Here is a 22,347-nt window from a genome sequence, read left to right on the forward strand (position 1 = left end):
TCTTCTATGACAAACCACCAAGTCGAAAGTGTTATTGTCAGGTATGTTGTCTATTGTAGTGATGGGAATTCCGGCTCTTTTTAGTGAGCCAGATCATTTGGCTCAGCTCACCCAAGAAGAGCCGGCTCTTTCGGCTCCCAAATGGCTCTTAATTTTACCACTTCTGCCTTTCAAATTTAGCGCTGTTTTGACCTATGATTAGTATGTGTGCACATATATCACTTAAATTATTCAATATAATTATACTAAACCTTATAATTTCAAGAATACCGTAATTTTACATGCTGCTTCGTTTCCGACTGTCACTCATCTTGTCTGCTATTCTTACCTCCCTGCTTGATGGTATGATCCTTGTCTGTCATCACCTGATTGGTTGCATGGACATCATTAACAACATTCAATCACAGTCAGTGCATGGAGTGCCCGTGGCGCGGAGAGGATTGTCCTATCATTCTGCCTTAAATTAATAAAAAAAATAAAAAAACGGCTCTCGGACGGGAGCCGGCTCTTATCGTTCACTTAAAAGAGCCGGCTCTTTTAGCCGGTTCGTTCGTGACCGACACATCACTAGTCTATTTGCATGTTATTGCCACAATTTTTAATATCAGATATATAGATAATTTTGAGCCAGCTAGCTATCTCTCCCAGCTGCCATCTTCCCTTGTTTTAACAAACAGTAACGTAAGTTATAACTTGAAGTTAGCATTGTTATGTGCAACAGACACAGTATTTCTCATTCCAGCTGGACAGAAGAGTTATCAAACGTCAACTGTCTTCAAAACACTGAAGTGATGTCAAAGGATAAATGGGGGATTTGAAAATTTGGCTTTTATTTTTGAGGAAAATAGCTGCTGACTCAAATGATATCACCAATACAAAACTCTCAAATGGGAAAACAATAATAGAGGGCTCAAACTGCAGATAACCATATGTTAGAAAAGCACTTTGTTTGTCTGAATAAAACATGAGATACTTTAAGTGCCCAGACGCTGAAAATCACAGGGGTAAAAAAAAAAAAATCTATAAAAGGGTAATTTCTGGCATTATGTCTTGGAATATTTTCCGAGCCAAACATGTAAATGTAATGTCTTGGGGTCAGAAACAGCATGACCATCTGTTGCTTGCCACGTTCCCCTGTCTCCCTTGTTATCCTACTTTTCACCAAAGTGTGAACTGTCTATTAAAAATGAAATGCCATGAAAATAGTATTTCAAAGGGCGATTCCAGAAATGCTAGGGTCTAGACGGATACATCTAGAGAAAATTTCGGAAAAGCTTTAAACAAATTTCAAATGAGTTTTTAAATGAATTTCTGACCTGACAGGTGGTTTAGTTTATATCCTTACATGTAAACGTTGGATATGTTGCTTGCATTATTTATTAATGAAAAACATATTTGTTACGATTATAATTAACCAAATAATAATTTGTCTTATAAAATGTGAAAGAATAAAACAGTATTAGAGGTCAAAGAGATGGCCTGCTATTGCTTACTTACAGTAGTCCAACAATGCACCAAAGTATTACATTTTTAATGATATGAAATGGAAAAAAAGATATCTTGGGAAGCTGCTGATATTTCTGTCTCCAACTCAAGACAGTGGAGTTCAGGTGAAGGGAATTTAATTTGAGCACCATTAAAAAAGAAATCAACAGCAGTGTGTCTTTTCGACAACAATGTCGTGGTTACCCCGGATAGCAGACCTCACTGAGATGTTTTCATTGGAACTGGCAAAGAAATGCCCTGAAAACTTTTGACAGCATGGAGGATTTAGTGAGGATTTGAAGGATAGTACAAGCGGAGCACAACCCTGAAATTCAAGCTAACAAATTATAGAATTTCACCCTTTTTTCACACAGGTTTGGCACACAACGCCCACTCACTCTGTCTTCGCCCAGAGAGCAGCGACCAAGCAACAGCATGGCTTTTCACAACACTGTGAGTAGAGGAATATGTTCCAGATGAAGATAATGAAGCAGAATATGTCGGATTTTGTCAAAAATATCATCTCATTCTTAAAAATTAAAGGTTTCAGGTCAGGCCAACAATGAACTAAAGTCAGGAATCCAGATATTACATGAATAACAACTAATGAACTCATTCTATATTAGTTGACAATGTAATATTTATTGGAAAAAACAATCTATTTGACATCAAGACTTATTCATAAAACTATTTTTGGTGCATTAAATTACAATTTAATTTCCCTATTTTGCACAACTGACTTTGGTTTTCCTCAGTGTTGTCCATTCTTGTATGACTACTTTCACAGAATATTTCTCAAACAACAGTCATCTCCAGGGTATTTTAGAGTCCACTGACAGCTTTGAGGACCTTGGAGTTTATAAGATGTCACTCCAGTTAGGTGTGCTAGGAACACTTACCTTGATGCAGCACTTGGTGGGCTGCATTTGTCACCTGTTTTGCGCCGACACACACTCTATCTATATAGTGACAGCAAAGGAACATGAGTTTAGGTGATGCACTGACCGTGATGTCAAACTGTAGATGATGCAGTCCCCAAATACCACTCTTATGTTTGTTATAGGAGAAAATTTGCTCTGTCAGTATCTCTAAATTACATTACTTTCTTTATACGAAAAGATATTGTTTGAATTCACTAATTTAAATTTAGCTTTTATCATGTTGCACCATGGACCAGTCAGATGCATTTTAAGGAGCAATAAACACAGACCTTAAACGCCCACTACTGACTAATGTAGAGTCTTTTAAGGGCACATGTGAAGTTGCTGTTAAATGGTACACGATGTATAGCCTGCTGGGCCATCAAGGCGCCATACCATTTTCATTATTTCACCATGGCCTCAATCTTGCCCTAACCTTAAAGGGTCAGTTCACCCAAATAACAAAAACACACCTCACATTTTCCTAGTGGTACCGAGCCATTCAGTTTGTTTCTTTTTTATTTGGATTTATCCACCGCTGAGACTTCTGTTGCCACCCCAATACAACAGAGGTGAAGAAAATTTCATTTCATGGAAAACTGGGACATGGTTTCTTTTCAGAGTTAACAGACCTCACAGTGAACCGGCTTTATTTCAAGTATTTTGCCTCGAAGAAAAGTTGAAGAGTTGTAGATCTTGAAGAGAGGCTTGGAATCCCTGTATGTCACGTTAAAGAAATGATTCAGTGTACTGTAAAAGAAGCTGATTGCAGATGGAGAGGGTATCCTTCTTGTTGAATGGAGAAACTGTCCCTCTAAACGCCTGCACAACCTTGTTATCAATCCATTGTTAGTTGGAAAAAAGGCTCTAATGAGCTGCTAGTGAAATGAGAGCCAATACTGAGGGCATGAATTAACCAGACTCCAGAGAACACTAGGGATGATATAGATCCTGGGACTGAGTAAAAATAAATACATCAGCTAGTGTCGAGTTTACGTCACAGTGACATTTCAGCTGAAAAGACAAGTCAATTTGCTCAAAAGTGTTGTTTGTTTTTTTTAACAAAATGTCCAGTAACAGAAAAGTAAGGATAGCTCTTCTTTTCCTGTGTTATATTGTGAGACAGACAGTGATTAATCAGCTGCCAACACTTTTCAGTCCTCACTCAAAAACAAAAGAAGTACAGAAAGACCCCCGAAATAATTCAATGCTTATGTTTCAACAAAGACTTACTGTATAGCCATCTGCTTCAATCTTTAGTTGCTCTTTAAACCATTTTCTCTCTTTGTTTCTTTCATCACAAGACTGAAAAGTACGCCTGTGTGTCCCTGTGGTGAGGGGGAGGGTGCATTGAAATCATCTGTCTAAACAGTTATGTGTGTGTGCAGCCTCAACACCTGTTTCTGTGGTGTCTTGAACTGTTGGCGTGCTGTTTCAACAAAAACTTAGGGGGACAAAGTACCTGAGCTTTAACCTTCAGTTAGTTTCAAAAGCAATACAATATGGATGTGGCACATTTCCAACATGAGTCAGTGGATAATGGAGGAAATAAGCTAAACCTGCATGTGAAAATGTTATTGGCTTCCACATAGCAGTATTGCCACATGGCACCCTGACAAAAATAGTATGGAGTATGTTGCTGTAAGCCTTTACAGCTGAGTTATTATGTTGGATCTGTATACATGTATAATATTGTGAGGTGTTATGTGATGAATAGACAGGTATTATTGTATCAAGATTAATCTTTTTTTTAATATAGATTTTAAGGGGTGAGAGAGAGCCAGGGTAAAATGCATTTCATTGCATTTCACTGTACACTGTACTTTTAAATGCATATGACAAATAAACTTGAAACTTGAATAGACAGGTATTAATGTATCAAGATTAATCTTTTTTTTTATTGTTCTGATATTTACTTTTTAAGCTTGCTAATAACACACAAAAAAAGTCACCTTAAAGGCTATTCAAATCCATATGAATTTTTCTATTCAGACATTGTGATGCGATGATAATAATACATCAGTGTTTAATTCCCACACCTGGTCGAATCAAACAGGAGAGTTTGTTTTCTATGAAAACCCCCTGCAGGGCATTTATTATTTCTCCCTCCTAATATGAAAGCTTTCAGTGTTTGCTGAAGTCTCTCTGTCAGAGCATTTCAGTAATAATGACAGAGTGGGAGGGCCACTCGGTGCAACTAATAAGGACTGCGATCCAGCAGGCGATCCACACACACACCACACCACACTGACTTTTATTTCCAAGTCCTGGAATCCGGAATCACATCTGATCGTAATCACACATGGATTCTACTTCTCTTTTCGCGGCTTTTTCTTTGTTTCTGCCTTAAGAGGGAAAACTTTCTCACTCAACTGTAAGTAGACTCAGATTAATTTCGCAGTAATTTAAATAAAAAAATGTGCTTTATAAACCGCTTTATAACGGACTCCTTTGTGCGCGTCTTTTGCTCGGTGTTAAAGTGTCTTCCTTGTGCGTAAAAGCTGGACACGCTCCTTATGATCAGCTTATTATCTGACTAATTTGCAGCTCTGCAGCAGAAGGCATGTGCCGTCTGTATTGCATCACTTGTTAAACCAGAAAAGTGGAGAAATGTTCCGGGAAAAGAAGAACAAACCGCTTCATAATAACGTAATAATTAAGAATTAATAAAGAACAACACGCAGCCAATCAGCGGCTGTCGCGCAGAGAAACACGCTCCTTTTGAATATTGACGCGTTTTCAGTGATTGTCATTCACTGAAAGTGTCTGAATGAATGATGGAGAGAGAGACATAGTAGAGTAACTTCACTTTCCACCTCTCTCAAATTGTGTGATAGTATAGCCTACAAAAAAATAGATACTCTGCCAAATGTAGGATTGAAATCCATGCAGATGTACACTAAACTCCATGAGGTCTTAAAAGTGCCAATTAAACTCCTTTACAAAAATCAGTCATGTAAAGAGATGTAGAGTGACTGCAGGCTTTAAGAGCTGCATGTAGTAGAGTAACTTCACTTTCCACCTCTCTCAAAACTGTGTGATAGTAGCCTACAAAAAATAGATACTGTCAATTTAGAAATTTAGAAATCCATGCAGTTGGTGCTGTACACTAAACTCCATGAGGTGTGGTCTTAAAAGTGCCAATTAAACTCCTATACAAAAATCAGTCATGTAAAGAGATGTAGAGAGTGACTGCAGGCTTTAAGAGCCGCATGCATTTGCAGAAATGACGGGACTTACATTGCACAGACAAGGAATGTGATACCTCTGTAGTGCTGCTTGTCTACAGCCCATGCATGGTTGTAGTTGTAAGTGGTCACGGTCACTTCATCCCCAAGCGCCATGATGCCCTAGGCCTGCATGCAAAAACTTTATGATCCAGTGGGAGAAGGCACAAGTGCTTGCAGCATGAGTGGGAATTAATCATTGTGGCTAAGATTAATTTGGATAAGACAGCAAGGCAGTAAAGGAAGGAGAGTATCATGAAAAATAATGTTGGTCACACTTTGGGAGACTGGGCATATAAATTAAGTTAATGTGTCTTGTGGCTGTATTCTGGGTGTGTGGAGTGTGGAGGTCAAGTTCAGTGCTCGGCTCTGTCTTCAGTCATTTCTTCCACCAGTGGGAATAGATGAATGTGCACCAGCAAGGAGGGATTATAGTCTTTGTAACGGGATTACAGCTAACTACATTCCAGGTACTGACAAAAGCATGTATGAGTTATGATTTGCCACTTTGTAGGATTGATGGACATATGTGACCCGTTCTCTTGTTTTAAGAGAATAATCACAAAATCAAAATTTTACATGTATTTATTCTGTGTCAAGCCTAGAGTATGTGTTTGTGGGCTTCTGTTGGAAAGTCCTCGAAAACTAACAACAACTTCTTTCTTTTTCTTTTTGTGTTCAGTCATCATCACTATATTTCGGCAGGCAAAGCAATCCAGAAGTTACTGAAAGTGTTTAGTTTGAGTTGGAATAGTCGAGCTAAAATTGATTGACTTTACTTTGCAACAGACTCTTACCATCCAGGATGACTCTGCCCTGAAAAAAAGTTATTGCCTTCTTTGCAGTGGCATGAGAGTAATGCAGAAGATTTTGGTTTGGCACTGCAGTCAAATAGCTTAAGAGACTCGCTTGTAACTGGAGGTTTCCAGGTTTGATCCCTCGCATGCGACGTCCTTGAACAAGACACTGCTGACAGCTAACAGATCAAAACACAACAGAGTGCTAACAGAGTACTACAGAAACAAAGATCAAGGCTTTGGCATTGTGACTAAAGCCAGACAAAAGAAAACACAGTCATGTATTGAACTTCTCATACAATGACTCACTACTGTGAACTTAATTTGGAATATAGATAATAAATTCAGAGTAAAATAATGATGAAAACTGCTTAAACTTGCCAACTTTTATCGTTCTAACATGCAATATACTGCATTTAGATCAACATCTGACGTAGTAATATCTCCCTGTTTCGTTGTCTTCATCTTGTTGTAGATTGTGAAGATTACCATCAGCACAGATCCACAGCTAATCTGTGGTGATGACATACTGACCTAATGAATTGCAAACTGTCCATGGAGTCCAAGAGGCAGCTTGGCTCGCTATAGTTAGCAAACCGAAACCTTAACATAAACATTGCTTAGGGTATAATGATTTAGCTGCAGTATAGACGTCTCCATTCGTCACTGTATGGCAGCTGTTCATGAAAACTAATGAACGAAGGACTCAGAAGTGCATTCTCCAGATTGAGTGACTTTACATAAACACTCAAGAGAGGCTTTAGGGACACACAAGTGGACATGAGAGCCGGGTCTTAATACAGTCAGATATGATTTGCAGCTAAAATTCAATTTCACGATAACAAGACTTGCACATAATCTTAAGAATGAAAAGCCCAGATTTGATAACAATTAATAGAACACTGTGAGGTATGATTGCAGCCAGATAAAAGAAGGGACATCTGAAGTTTTAACCGTCTAAGTGTGCTTAGCGATCAAACAGACACCAGATTGTTTCAGTGCTAGACTGGCTGAGTAAATCCAAGTCAAAGTTTCTGTTGCACCCAGCAGAATAGCAGGTTTCTAATGAAAATCAGTAGAGCATCATTGTTTGCTTTTAAGGTTCGTCTATTAGCTCTACCTTTGTTGTCACTTGCATGCGGAAAAATGTTTAATTAAGATTAGCGCAAGACGTGTTTCATTATTTATTTCAATTTGACCAAGTATTAAGATTGAATTGAACATAATTGTAAATTAAAACTGTTCTGTTTGCATCCAGGTTTTCAAGTGGGACTGCTTTCTGGTGTCAGAGCCATGATTTGCTTGTTAAGATGGACTGCTTTCCTTTGGACTGTAAATTTCATTCCTTGCACTTTTGGAATGGCAGTGAGTGAGCGAACAGGTACGTGTGTTTGTTGTCCTCAACTTGTTGTCCAGTAACTTCTGTCTTTCAACAGTGGAGTGCCATTTTGGAAAGTATCAGTTGCTGTCTTTCTCTTAAGTGTCCGTATCAACATAAAGCAGACACGCTTTAATCTATAAACAGAAATTATCTCTCATTAATGTCGAGGTAAAGAACATATGGTGCACATATAGCAGATAGATCTACAGTCAACTGTTCTGTGATTAAAAGGCTTTAGTTTGCCTTTATATAATCATGTATTACAACTTTAGATTGCATCCAAAATCCATGTGCAAATGGTAACATATCCATACTCTTGTTAAGCTAAGCATAATGTTTCAAAATCTCTTTATATTTATGTTTTACAAATTTTAAAAAACATTTATTGTCCACAATTTATTTACAATGTCAAACCACCTTTCGTAATGCCATTATATGGGGAATCCACTTTATATGTTTGGGAAAGACTGAGAGTGTGGCAGCTTGAGCCAAGACTTTAGACTTGTAAAAATGTTATGGGACTATCGGTATTCATAAAGTCAATCTCCATTTAATTTTCGGTAAAGCAGATCTAGGCTCGCCTCTTAATTACATCCCAGAGTCTTGTCTCGGTTGGTTATTTTATTTAGTTTAAACTAAAGTTTTACAAATGAAGTGAATTGATGTTCTGCTCTGATGTCGAAGTTTTGTTTGTCAAATGAAAAGAAATGCACCGTGGAAATGAATTTGTGATTCAATTTATCGTCTTCTCTTCTGTAATACTTGTCAAAACTGCTTCAAAATACAAATTAATGTCTGTACCCGGCACAACCAACTTCTCTGTGGCTTTCCTCTAGATGGCTCATGTCCCCCTCTGAGCGTAGAGGACTACAGGTTTTCTGACGTCTTAGATCGTCCCCTGGAAATCACAGGTAAGTTTGATTTGAACGAACACAAGTGCTTTGTGAATGAGTCAACACTTTGCTTGTTTAAATCTAGTGACACGCTGTAAACCTGTTCACAGGATTTGATCTCACAGAAAAGTTTCTTCTCCGAAAGGGAACGATCACAGAGGACCTGCCGTCATATCGTTTAGGAAGCAGTCCGCTCATTAAGCCAACGAAGTGAGTAGAGTCCTTGTGTGTGTGTGCTAGCGTGCATATGTGTTTATTTTCTGCATCGTTTCGGTTCAGATGTCGTACTCTGGTTCCTTCATAACATTTGAGGATAACTCAGACAGACAGCCATGACCCTGTAAATAGTCTCCCTATATGCTGCTTCATTTCTACCACTCTCATGCTCTTGCTATTGAACAGAAACACAATGAAAGCACACTATAAGATGCAGTCACTCATGTGTGGCCGAGGCTATGAACAGTATTAAACTGCAGTGTTCATTTGGATTAACACCTAGGCTATTACTATTTTTCTCCGTCATGTACCGGTTCTGAATATTTCAACTCAAATATTGCAAGACCACATGATATGGTGAAAAATGCCAAAATATTACTGCTATTATAGATCTCTGCTGTGCAGAACATGATGAGGGTTTAAGCTTGCTTTCCTTCAGATCTGGTGATATTGTAGGGGAAAAAAAAACAGTGGAGCCATAACTGGATTTCATGAAAGGACTGATTTGAGGCAACCCAGATATACCATGCTCAGAGCAATAGTTCCATTTGCCTTGGCTAATAAGGGCAAGCTGTGAGGTGAGCTGTTAGACAGGGAATAATTTCAACAGAATTAATATATATTGCGTTTATTCTAGAAATCTCCTAAGGGCGAAAAGTGGGACATAAAGGAATGGAAAAAAGTGCGTATAATAAGACAGGAATATTAAAATAACTACATAAATGACACACTGAGGTGCCATTTACTGAAGACCTTTATTCCCTCGGTCAAATGGTGAGACCGCTCTGTGACTTCACCTTTATGCTAATATGATGATATAGTGGGGATTTTGATTTTTTATATAATATGTAAAGGCCTATTACACTTTAGCACCATCACTTGTATCAAGAAAGACCAGTGGCACATATGAACCTGTAAGGGTTGCCGAGCTTGGCTTTACAGTGCTGTTTTGGATAAAATAAAATAAGTATTTTGAGATGTTTATTGTTTCGTGTCCTGAAGTTGTAACAGTGAAAGAGAACACTGTGTCATTCTTCCGGGAGGGGAGGATATTTTTAGCATTTTTACATGACACGCGACTGTAAACATTTACTGCCACTCTCTCTCTGGCGAGGTGGAAGGATCTTAGAGCCAGGTGATTTGTGATCTGCTTCCCTGTTCCAGCCGAAAATATATTTACCTCAGCCCTTCCCTCAGTCTGGGCCCATAGTGCAAGAAGATGCTGCTTCTCAATGACACTGCTGACAGTGTCATTGGTTATAGTGGCGAGACTGCGATCCCTCTCATATCCAATTATCTAAGTACTTTGACAGGTGATACTGCATGTCAGCTGAGGAAGGAAAGCGAGGGCAATTGCACGAAGCAGGAGGCCCCTCTGCCCCCGCCACAGCCACTAAAACATTGCTCACTTTACTCGCAGGATATTGCAGCAATAGATGCTCAGGTCGACTCTCTAGATCTGGCTAATGTTCTGCCAGCTCCTTGGCACAGTACGCATTATGGTGCGTAGATCAGAGCTGACACACTCTAAGGAACATTTGTGTGAGGTGAGACATTGCCCTACAAAATGCAACATGTATTCAAAACATGTTCACACAGAATTGAAGCACGGTGCTGCAATTACTTGTTTGTGCTTTTTCTTTCTTTAACTGTTCAACAAAATAAGATCCGTGAGTGGTTTCCTTTTTCTTTACGTGTAATTTGCAACAAGCAGCCTCATTGGACTACCGTTTTTACATCTATTTTACATGCATTGTAATCCTTGTTTTGCAAAACAAAACATACCCAAGGATAAAAGGTCGAATGCACACTCGTCTTTATACATATTTAGACTTATTTGTGCTTTCTGTCAGCTGCACCTTGAAAATTCTATGTCCTGTTTGTTTATTTCTAGTCTTAAAGATTAAGTCAAATAACATTGGCGGTATGAAGCTCAGCACAAAACAACATTAGTCATCGCTCATTTTGAAATGGGAATGGAATTAATCCTTCCTTTGAATGGGACCACAATGTCTCATAATGTGATTTGTGTGACCGGAATGCTAACTATCATCAACAAGTAACAAGTAAAATGTTCAATGGGATGCAGTAAGCTATTTTCATATCATATATAGATGTAAAATGTAGCATACGGTGTAGATACAAAGGAGCCACTGAGGCTGAGATATAGTGTATCAAATCGCCAGGGTTTGTTTGTTTATCAATCTGTGGCTTAAGTGGTTTGTAACCATCGTGTCAGCTAATTAATCATATAGGTTTACTTGCAATCAATACTGTATAGCTGACTCACTCTTTTTTTTTAAGTCATAAGCATCTAAATTATTTATAGAAAATACAGTGCTTGTCTTTATTTTCTGATTTTCTGTTCAGAAATATATGATACAACCATATACGTTGACGTCAATGGCCTTTTAGCCTACGACCTCACACATCCTAGCAGCTTGAAGTGCTTTAACTCACCTATATTTACTGTCAAATCCACATCCAGGGACTGTAATTTGTCTCACGGGGTGTGTGCTGTCAGGCTAGGCAGCAAAGAAAAGGACTCAAATGCAGACAACCAGGCAGACAGGAACTGTTCAGTGGTTGTTTATTTTTTTACTTTATTGCCATTATCACACATTAAAAGGCAATTAATATTGTGAAACAAAATCACCTTGAGATTGGGCTACACTTAATAAAGATGAAATAACACCGTACAGAAGTAGAACACAAACCCATCTACCTATACATATTCCTACATAAATTATACATCAAAACAAAGTGCAAGATTCCTTACTAATGTGGTCAATACCTGATGTCCATCTCCTTATAAAAATAGGCAGTTGTAGCTGGGCTGGTTCCATCATGTAAACATGTTTGACTTTTTGTAGCCATTGAACAATCGTGGCAGGGTTAGTAATTATTTTTCATGCAACCATCAACAAAATATGCAGTATTTAACACTGGTCTGTGTTAAACAGGTGTTCAGGCAATAGCGGGTCTAGGGAAAGGTCCAAATGTTTGTATTTTCAGGCAATCACAAAATATATATACGAGTATGGTCACCGACCACCACAGTTTCTCCAGGATTTGTTGGTAGGATTGTTTTTTAAAGAGCCAACATTTTAACCTTCCGATCAAATTCGTTCCATAGCTGGCTGCCAACCCCCCTGTGACATCAGTTGTCATCGTCCACTATTGTATTCAGCTCCAGTTCCCATTGCCCTTTGATATGTAGAGTGTTATCCAACGTGTCCAGCATTGGCTTTTCGTAAAATATAGGATATTTTTGTTGATGCAGGGTGTTTAAACAGATGTATAAAATGTTTTTCTTATTTAGTTTGTTCTCTTTTAATAGATCAGTGATTATTAATGGTAAAATGATGATACAAAGGCTTACAGGCAAAGGCAGCAAGTCCGAACAGAAGTAGCTGAGAGTCCACAGGTTGACAGGAAGGAATGCAACAGGTAAAAGGTACAGGTACAGAGTTAGGTTCAGGTTGAAGAGGCTGGAAAGCAAAGGCATGAATGACGATCTGGCACAGGATCAGGTGGAAATGGGCTGTGATAATACTGTTGGGGGTAATTGGGGATTGAGGAACGTGAGTCAGGTGACTGGGACTCGTGGGAAAGTGTGAGGGCATCGGCTGAAGACAGGAATAGAGGGTCAACAAAGGGCAGCCGCCGTGATAACTTGTTTGATAGTCTTAGCAGCAGTTCTGTTGTGACAGTGACAGTGACAGTATCAATGAACAGCTGCACGTTTTGGTAAACAATTCCAGTTTGATCGGGGGTAACAAATGACTCTGAATTAATTTTTACAGCATGTAGTCACGGTGGCAGATCACACACTTTTGAAAATGTTTGTCTGTTATTGGTGGCTTGTTGCTATCGGCGTGTTATCTCTCCATTATGTACGCATGCAGAGAAACCCTTATTTACACTGGATTGATGATAACATAGCAGTCTCACACCTCTCAGCTACACACTCAGCTGTATAACGTCTCTTCGCTGGCAAGATATCCTTCTTCCAGATCACAGGCGTTCATTTAATTTGGCTTGATCAGTTGCAGTCTTCTATCACGCTGGCAAACATAGCACTTCCACATTTAAACAGGAAAGGGGGAGTCACGCTGAGAGGCAGTTTTAGTCCTCGCTAGCATGAATGATGCGTTCAGCGTATAAACTGCCATGGTTGAGGCCACTTTGATCTGTTGGAGGATTGAGTGTCAGTGATCGGGATGTGAGCCAACAAGGCTAACATTTGCGGTTTGATTGTTTCAGCTACAGCAATCTGATTCCTCTGACTCGTTTAGAGAATCCTCCTGGATAGGATTTCTTACAAGACGGGACACTAAAGCCGCTTCCGGGAGATTCTCTACCAGACCGGTAGTGTTGCTGTGACATTCTGTCAAACCATTGTCCCTGATTATACAAGGAGTAGTGCCAGCCAAGCAATATGCAAAGACATTTTCCACGAGGGGTGATAGTTTCCAGAAAGCTCAGGGTCGTTCTTTATAAAAATGGAACGAGTTGTGATTATAGCTCTTGTGGAAGCTCTGTGATCTTTTGTGCTTCTCCTGATTATTGCTATGGATGTGCACTATTTTATAATATAAAGTACTTTTGCACATGTCACTCAAGATTTCTTTTTTGCTCTTCCTTACTGCTGTGGCTGTTTCAGTAATTTGGCTTGGAAGCAGGCCCGGCTACTTCACATTGAAGAATCCAGCCCTGTAGTATAAAAACATCACACACAACTTGCATTGGAACGAAATATTGTTATTGAATGTAATCAATCGTTTTTTCCAAAAGTTTGCCAATGTAAATTAGTTATATATAAACTGAATTAGGGCTGGAACTAACAGTTATTTTAATTTTCGATTAATCTGACGATTATTTTCTCGATTAATTGATTAGTTGTTTGGTCTATAAAATGTCAGAAAATAGTGAAAAATGTCGATCAGTGTTTTTCAAAGCCCAAGATGACGTCCTCAAATGTCTTGTTTTGTCCACAACTCAAATATATTCAGTTTACTGTCATAGAGGAGTAAAGAAACCAGAAAATATTCACATTTAAGAAGCTGGAATCAGAGAATTTTGGCTTTTTATTTCATAAAAATTATTGAAGCCGATTAATTAATCATCAAAATAGTTGGCGATTAATTTAATAGTTGACAACTAATTATTAAAGGTGTGTTAGAGTTGTAGCATAAGAGCAGAGAAGATGAATGCAGATCCTTTTCCTTCACTCATTATCACTTACTTTAAAAATGCAGAGTAGCGTTTTTCCAAAGAGTCAGAAAAACAGTGTTCAAACCAACCGACACTGAGCTCCAGGTTTAGCCCATTTAGCCACAGATGGTACTCAACGCGAGGTCAAGAACTTGAACCCTCTGGGCCATCAGAGATCAAGTGTGCCGCCCTGTAGACAGACCATGTTTTGAAATAAGAGCAGACTTGGTTGGAGACTTTGTAATGAAGGGTGTGGACTCCAGGGCTTCTAACAGAAAACAGTATTTTGCAGAGTATCTCCGTTATATTAAACCTGCTTACATTTATTATGTTCCATAAGATGCAGCTCTTGGTGTTCTCTTTTACATTTTTTACTCCGTGCCTATTATAATAATGTGTAACACATTATGTACAAGCAGCTACCGTACATGCAGCATGGAAATATTCTGTGTTGAATTTATTTTATAAATCCTCATTTTTATAAATTGCCCTGCCACTTTTCATATTGATTTGCAGCTGAAATAGTCCTTTAGCCCTTCGGCAACAAATAACCTCCCCAGCCCTTGGCCTCTCAAAGAGGCATTTCTTCGGGAGCTTTAACTTGGTGTATTTATCATTTTAGTCATGTACCGTTTACACCGAAATCTCAAAGAATTCAAGGGACACAATAGAAGAGGGTATGAAGCTCTGAGAGAATAGGAGATGATATATTGGAGTGAAAACTAATTTCCAACCTGTCTGTAGAAAACTCTCTCTCTCCCTCCCCCAGGCTGCGCTCTGCCTTCCCAATGACCTTATCATTGCATTATTATTATTTTTGCTGATCTTGATTTATTATGTTTATGCTCTTCCACGTTTGACTGTTAATCTGAGTCTGGAGTTAGGGCTAGGGTTAGAGTATTTTGAAGGGTACAATGTTTTCTTAATGCAATGTATAAAATTAGGAAGCTTGTGGGGTTGAGAGATGAGTTATTGAATAAATTCATCTGAGAGTGGGTGTGATTTGAAATATGATATTGTTTTTTCCTATATATTTCCTATTTTCTCTGCCTAGTTTGCTTCAGTTGGAACACATTTTCAGCTGTGAACACAGCATTGTTATTTGACTTTACAGAGCAGCTGAGGTCATACACATAAACCTATAACGGCATTGCACTAGGCATCTATAACCCTATAACTGTAGCACATGGTATCTCGGTGAGGTAAAAGATTGGCTTCTGGGAGTTTCGATCAATTTCTACATGTTTTCATTATCTGGAAGACAGGGATGTCAGTATACAATGTCAGTATACAATTCATCAAGCTAAATGGAATCAAGTTTGTCAGGTTTATTTATGTGTATGACTGCAGCAGCGGGAGGATATTGAAATGTTTTATTGATCATTGAAGTTGATTGGCTGCTTTATTGTTCAGCCACTGAAAGGTTTGAAAGAGTTTACGTTCAATATTGAGAAATGACACTTGACACTGTCATCTTTCATTTTTTTATTGTTTTAATGATAACATATGTATATTCTGAGAGAATCTGACCATGTTATATGATGTTTTTTTTAGAGAAATATTTCCAAATGGGCTTTCAAGTGAATACTCCCTTGTCACCATCCTCCGGGTAAGAAGAACTACAAAAAAAGACCGCTGGTATCTTTGGCAGATATTCGACCATTCGGGAGGCAGTCAGGTGGGCCCCACTGTATGTTTTACTGTCACATATCAGTTTCTAAAATATGCTGGAATATGATGGGATGTTTCTCTGCTTCTCAGGTGTCAGTCGTGGTTGACGGTGGCAAGAAGGTGGTGGAGTTTTCCTCCCAGGGCCAGCTAAAGATCGCTCTCCGCTACACATTTAAGAGTCGTGACCTACATGCCCTTTTTGATCGCCAGTGGCACAAGCTGAGCATTTCTGTACAGAGCAACATGGTCTCCATTTACATAGACTGCAAGCTAATAGAAAGGAGACTGACTGATGAGAAGGACAGCGTTGACCCCAGTGGGCGCACTCTCATCACTACACGAGTGGAGGATGGACGACCTGTAGATGTATGTCCCACGCAAACTTTGTGAAAAACATTTTTTTTCTCTTCAGCTACATCTTTACCAGGTTTTCATGCAGTAGTTTTGTTACTCATCTCCATCAGTAGTGTACTATCATCAAATACATTTTTCCACTCTCAGTGCTTTCAAAATGTATTTTAAATGTGGCTCAAATGTCTTATGTGTTTGGCTCATTCTCAGAGCTGCCCCTAGAAAAACATCAGGTCAGCTATGCCATTTGTTCACCCAATGCCTCTGAGTAGAACTGAGCTTAAGTAGCATTAACAGCTGACTTTTTAGTCCATTTGCTTTGTAAAGATGCAAGTCAGTACATCTGGAAAAACTGCAGGGTTCAAGTTCTGCTCTGAAGCAGCTGCAATTCATGCAGAAGTTGAAGCCTTTTAAAAAAAAAAAAAATGTTTTTGAATTGGTTTGCTGGCAATAGGAATGGCAATGCTAGGACTTCAAGCTACAACAGCTGACAACTCAACAAATTATACTGTTTTAACCAGCAAAGAGCCAGCCTGTTCTCATTCCCAGGGCGTCAAATACAGAGGCTTTATCACTGCCATCAGCGTTCGATAGCTCCACACACGGCACCCCTTAGCGCCGGTATGAAATGCACCGGGTGTTCCATTAACTACGGCGTAAACCCATCTGCGTCAACAGTAAATACTCAGAGTTAGTGTGCTTGGAGTGTGATGACGTAGCAGGAAGAGCGAAAAGACACAGGGTGGGCAGGAAGGGTGGTGGATGGGTCCAACAAGCACAAAGCTTTCATCACAGGACATCGATCGTGTTGTGCGTCATGTTACAATCAGCTGTTTGTACAGTCAGTTTAATTCTCACTGTACAAACGTAGTAGTTTTAATCCCAGCCATGTACTGTAGTTCTTTGCTAAACCTAACTATAGTGGTTTTGATACCGAAAATAAAGTGATGCCAAGGGGCGTGATAAAGCGGCGGTATGTGATGAGTTGGGATGAGAAAGTGTTGGAAGAGCAGACCTTTATCAGTAAAAAGAGGGTCATGATGTGATGATGAAACTGTTGTATGATGCTGCAATGGTCCCTTAATGAAAGCTCTTTTTCACAGATTGAAGTGAAACAAATTCTAATCTACTGTGACCCTTATATGGCCGAAATGGAAACTTGCTGTGATCTACAGGAGCCAAAGGTAACACGCTATGATTTTTCACCATAGTAATAATACCCACTGTTTATTGTAAATAAAATGACTACAAGCAATGAGTAGTAATAATTTGTGACAACATTTCTGTCATTTATCATACATAATACATTCACAAGTAAAGAAATAAACGAGAAGATACAGTACAGTATATGTTTGCCTTTGAAAATCTGAGACGGAAAACTGTACTTCAGTAAATCACCTAGTAAAGTACTTGGTGTTCTGCAGTAACAGACAGTACTATCTTGTATTTTAACCTATGCGTTGTGATCGGACAATGAAAGTGTAACACGTTTTTGGTCTTGTCCATAAGGGTACGCGTCCCCAGATAGAAACTTAATAACAGAGCTCTTCCATCACCGTAGAATCAATAGGAGCTAATGTTACAGTGATTCCAAATGGAGAGATGACCTTTGACCCCTTTCCATTATATGTCTCCATAAGCATGCTGTCATGTCAGTGTAACGTTACTCCGAGGGAATTGTCACAACCTTGAGAAGGACTTATCACTGCTTAGTACTTTCTAAGTTTCACCGCACAGTTTACCACGTCTTATATTTGCAGCATGATGTAAAAATACATGCCAGCTAAAACCCAGCTTACCTCGGGTTAAGTGTACTCAATACAGTGGACTTTGGAGAAAGTAAGGTGTCTAAATGGTGAAATTTCTGTATTGATCCAGTGTGAAGCCAAGAAGACCTTTAATGGGACTTCCCCTCCCCTGGTTACAGCCCAGCTTCCCAAGATGCTGTCTCATATGGCCGTACAGTCCAATGACAGATGTCACTGTCCAACTGAAAAGGTACAATCAATTCCACCCAACAAGGGCCTCTAATTGAGTAAGTGTAATGTCCATTGTAACTGAACCAGCACTGATTTACACGGCACGTATTCGTCCTTTATAGGCACTGAACTGCCAGTTAAAGGACATTTATACCAAAAAGGTGGTAGTGTAGCCATAATGCATTAGCAAACACAGGTATAATTCTCCCAGACTGTTCAAGCATGGTAAATCTGCACCCTGCTATAAATTTATGAAAATGGAAAAAGATTCTTTCAACTGCAAATATTAATGTAAGCTTAAAATGCAAATTGAGACCTGAAAGCTTCAAACCCTCTTTGAAGGGAGCAGATGGTACAGCTCCACACACAGCCTTTTAGGATTTTTACATTTTGCCTGTAAATTACAAACAAAATCAACTCTTCATACACTAACGGTCAAATCAACTGTATGGAGTCCTAGATTAGAAAACTATTTTGCTGCTATGCAGAAATACATTTTAGATATTAAAATAAGAATAAGATTCTTCTTTTTTTTCAAGTAAGACTCTGACTCTGTACATTCCCTCCACATTGTTTTACTGATAAATAATTATTTTCATGTTAAAACATCTTACTTCTTGAGTCAAGAACTGTTTTTCATTCAGAAATCACAAGACTTACATTTGTTGAATACACTGTACGGTATTTTCTGAGAAATGACTTTATTGTAGGGCTGTCAATCGATTCAAATATTTAATCGCGATTATTGATTGTCATTAATCGTGATTAATCGCAAATTAATCTCACATTTTTTATCTGTTCAATATGTACCTTAAAGGGAGATTTGTGGGCAAATATGCTTGCTTTTGCAAATGAGTGTGTATATATATATATATATATATATATATATATATCTACTAATGGAAATCAATTAACAACACAAAACAATGACAAATATTGTCCAGAAACCCTCTCATTTGATCAGCACTGCCTAGTTTGACCATTTAGTCGGAGTTCGCGAGTGATTGACAGCCGGCTCTCATAGACGGCAGCTGGACAGCAGACCTCAGATCAGCTCTTACTGCTTGTTTTCCTCCGGTATGTGAAATCTTGCAGATACTGTCAGGAGCACCGGAGGACACAGAAGCACATGATTTTTTACCTGTTTCATGTACTACCGTCACGATATAGCGGTTTTATAAAAACAACTTTTTTTAACCATTTTTGCTCCAATCTCGCCTACTTCAGCTTTAACGCGTTAAATAACCTAGTGGCATTGAAACGAATTTGCGTGAACGTAATATTATCATGTTAACTTAAAAAATTGTCAGTTTTTCCTCGCCAAAATTTATTGACACAAAAATGGTCCTTCAGATGCCGAGATCAGAACTGCGTCCATAGCAACGGTCTGTTATACATAGCAACGGTCTGCTATTAAGAAATAAAAGACCGTAGAGCACCGTGATTGACCAATCAGAATATGTATTCAACTAAACTGCGTGAAAAAATGTATATAACGTTAGACTGCAGTAACATGGTTTCATTTAACATTACTAACTGAAGTGATAACAAGCATAGCCTTTTGTATATTACTGCATATGCAACATCCATAGACTAAAGTTTATAGTCTAATAACAGCTTATACTCTGTAACAACGTGCTTTATTGTAAAGGTTCAAAGTGTGCATGTTCTCATGTTCTCATACAAAATGTAGCACTATGCAATTCATGTTTGATGAAGAGAAATCCATTAGCAATAGCCACATTTTGTCTTTGATTAGAATACATTTTTTTTAATCCTACTAATGTACAGTATATTATGTGCACAGGGAGATGCTGGTCTTCCAGGTGAAGATGGACTGCTAGGACAAAAAGGGGATACAGGAGACAAGGTATGGACAACACTTTTATGATCTTGATATATGCTCTTGTTTGTGCTTGGTCAGGAAACACGCAGGGGTTAAGTGAATGTTAGAGATGCAATATTTTCACTGCAGTCTAGACTTGAGTAGGTGGGCAGCATCACGTTTAACATCCACGGTTCACTGTAAGTCATACATAATTCAGAAACATTCATTGAATCATAGATCATGTTAGGCCACCATGCTTTGTCCCATGTTGTAAATAACAATACTTTTGCTCTAAAATGATACTCTCAACTGCTACCTTGACTTTTTCTCTGTGGCCAATACTATTCGTTTTCCAGGACAGTTGCAAGGTCTAAATGTGAAGAATGAGAGCATGTCCCCGTAGGACAAATTTATACTTTGTCAGAAATTCATTGTCAGAGGAAATGGAATATCTCTCTCTCTCTCCTAGCAAGCAAATATCTGCTGTAGATGTCTGACAAAGGTTCATGTTCAGCCGTCAATCCCCTTCAGAGATGCTACCTTACAATTACCTTTCACAAGGTGAATTTTCTCACAAATCTCCCGAGGTGTATGAATTAGAAAATCAGTATCCTTTCTCCGTGACAGCTCAATAGACAGGTTGAATTGTAAATGCCCAGTCACTGAAAATTGTTGGTGTTGTGCTGGTTGGAGGACAAGAAAAAAACATAAAAGAACCACCAAATAGCCAGACAAAAGAAGTGCTATTTTTCCCTAGACACGCCACGTCGTTTCGGAGTATGAAATCCCCCTTATAGCCGTCTGTGCGAGGTTAAGAAAGGAACCAAGGGAGAATGCATTTGGCTATGAATGGAACTCATAGGGATGAACAGGTGGTGGTACTGTATGCATGATAAGACCAGATGGCTTCTGGGGTCAGTGTCCTAATTACCATGATGTGGCTGTGGGATTAAGATATGCAGGATGACTTTTGTTTCTGGAAAACCACTCATTCCTGCAAGGCATTGTACCTGTAGAGCTCAGCACGGGAATTTGGAATTGGGGTATTTTGGTTGTGCTGTGTACATAATGAAGTGTTCATACTGTTAATGTGTCATTGTGTTCAACATGGTTTAGCCTATAAACAGCACCAACCAGGTGTTGCTGGTCTGGAGATTGTAAACCGTGTAAAATGAATCAGAAATTATAGAGACTTCTTGATTATTAAGAAAGAAATTAATGTTTTGCATTTAGCTGTCATGTGTGCAGACAAGTATTACAACAATGTCAGTAAATAATCATCAGTCATCATCATTTTGTTCCTGTATACTGTATATGGATGATAGATAGATAAATAGATAGATAGATTTGTATATGGTTAGGTGTCATTTTTTATAGTCAGTCAAACCAGTCAGATCTTTTTTATATTAAACATGCTATGTGAAAAACTATTTTCTTCCATTTTCTAGTCTAGAATATATGATTGTATATTCAAAACTGTGTGTATAGCACCAGATTGTACTAATCAGATTTGTAAATGTGTTATAATTGGCCTCTAATGACTCTTAATTGACCTAGCAGGGATCAGCACTCAAGCTGTAATGTGTCCGTCTATGTGCACTTTGAGTGTGTTGGCGGTGCTTGTGATTAATTACTTGCTGCTAAGTGAAATGATTATATTCTGTGGGCAAGAATGTATCAGGCAATTCTACATTTCACAAAATGTACAGCAGGCACCGTGATGTGGTATTTCGCAAATAGTGATATATCCCTCGAGTTAGTTTTGAACCGAAGCCTAAGAGCCCATCCAAAGACCCTTAGTACACGCCTGTTGTGTTACGATGCTCAACAATGATTTAAACGCAATTTTCAGGAGGCCATTCCATTTTTTTTACCCCCTATTATTTCTGCGAGCCATGTCTTGTGCTATGAGTCAGTGGCTCACACTGTTAGCACCTGAAATCTAATTTCAGGTCTTCAACAAATCAATACTTGGCACCATTTGTGTGCTTACTGAACAACAAAATTCATATCAAATCCTATTACAGGCTTGAACACTAAATCAATGAAGTTAAGGGAGAAACTTGATCAAGGACTAGACATTCAAGACTAACTGACTCAGTCAGTTGATTATGATAACACCCCATCGTTGTTTTTACTCAGGAAATACATCACCTCATATTTTTTTTTTTTATGATCATATTAGACCCATTGTTCCACTTTGGATTAATAGTATGCTCATGTGAATTGTTTTTCAGAAGGATGATAAATCTCAATGGTGAACTGATACTTAACCGAACTCAAGTATGTTTAATTCTGACGAAGGCATGTGATATCAGTAGATACTTTATTTTTATTCAGCTGCACCTTTTATGTCTATTAACACCAATTTTACCGATACCA

The 22,347-nt window shown here is 38.6% G+C and overlaps 1 protein-coding gene across 1 annotated transcript in view; it reads left to right on the forward strand.

The window, feature by feature from the left end:
• The first annotated feature begins 4,513 nt into the window (after nucleotides 1-4,513).
• LOC119495806 (collagen alpha-1(XIX) chain) overlaps nucleotides 4,514-22,347 on the forward strand; it is a 111,196-nt gene continuing 93,362 nt past the window's right edge. The window contains exons 1-9 of the mRNA XM_037782617.1: nucleotides 4,514-4,779; nucleotides 7,688-7,810; nucleotides 8,647-8,721; nucleotides 8,814-8,913; nucleotides 15,691-15,814; nucleotides 15,898-16,173; nucleotides 17,262-17,342; nucleotides 18,037-18,156; nucleotides 19,945-20,007. Of these exons, the coding sequence (XP_037638545.1) occupies nucleotides 7,723-7,810; nucleotides 8,647-8,721; nucleotides 8,814-8,913; nucleotides 15,691-15,814; nucleotides 15,898-16,173; nucleotides 17,262-17,342; nucleotides 18,037-18,156; nucleotides 19,945-20,007 (927 nt within the window). The 5' untranslated portion in view covers nucleotides 4,514-4,779; nucleotides 7,688-7,722. The remainder of the gene's footprint in view (nucleotides 4,780-7,687; nucleotides 7,811-8,646; nucleotides 8,722-8,813; nucleotides 8,914-15,690; nucleotides 15,815-15,897; nucleotides 16,174-17,261; nucleotides 17,343-18,036; nucleotides 18,157-19,944; nucleotides 20,008-22,347) is intronic.

Source organism: Sebastes umbrosus, chromosome 10, assembly GCF_015220745.1.
Source record: "Sebastes umbrosus isolate fSebUmb1 chromosome 10, fSebUmb1.pri, whole genome shotgun sequence".
Classification (NCBI taxonomy): domain Eukaryota; kingdom Metazoa; phylum Chordata; class Actinopteri; order Perciformes; family Sebastidae; genus Sebastes; species Sebastes umbrosus.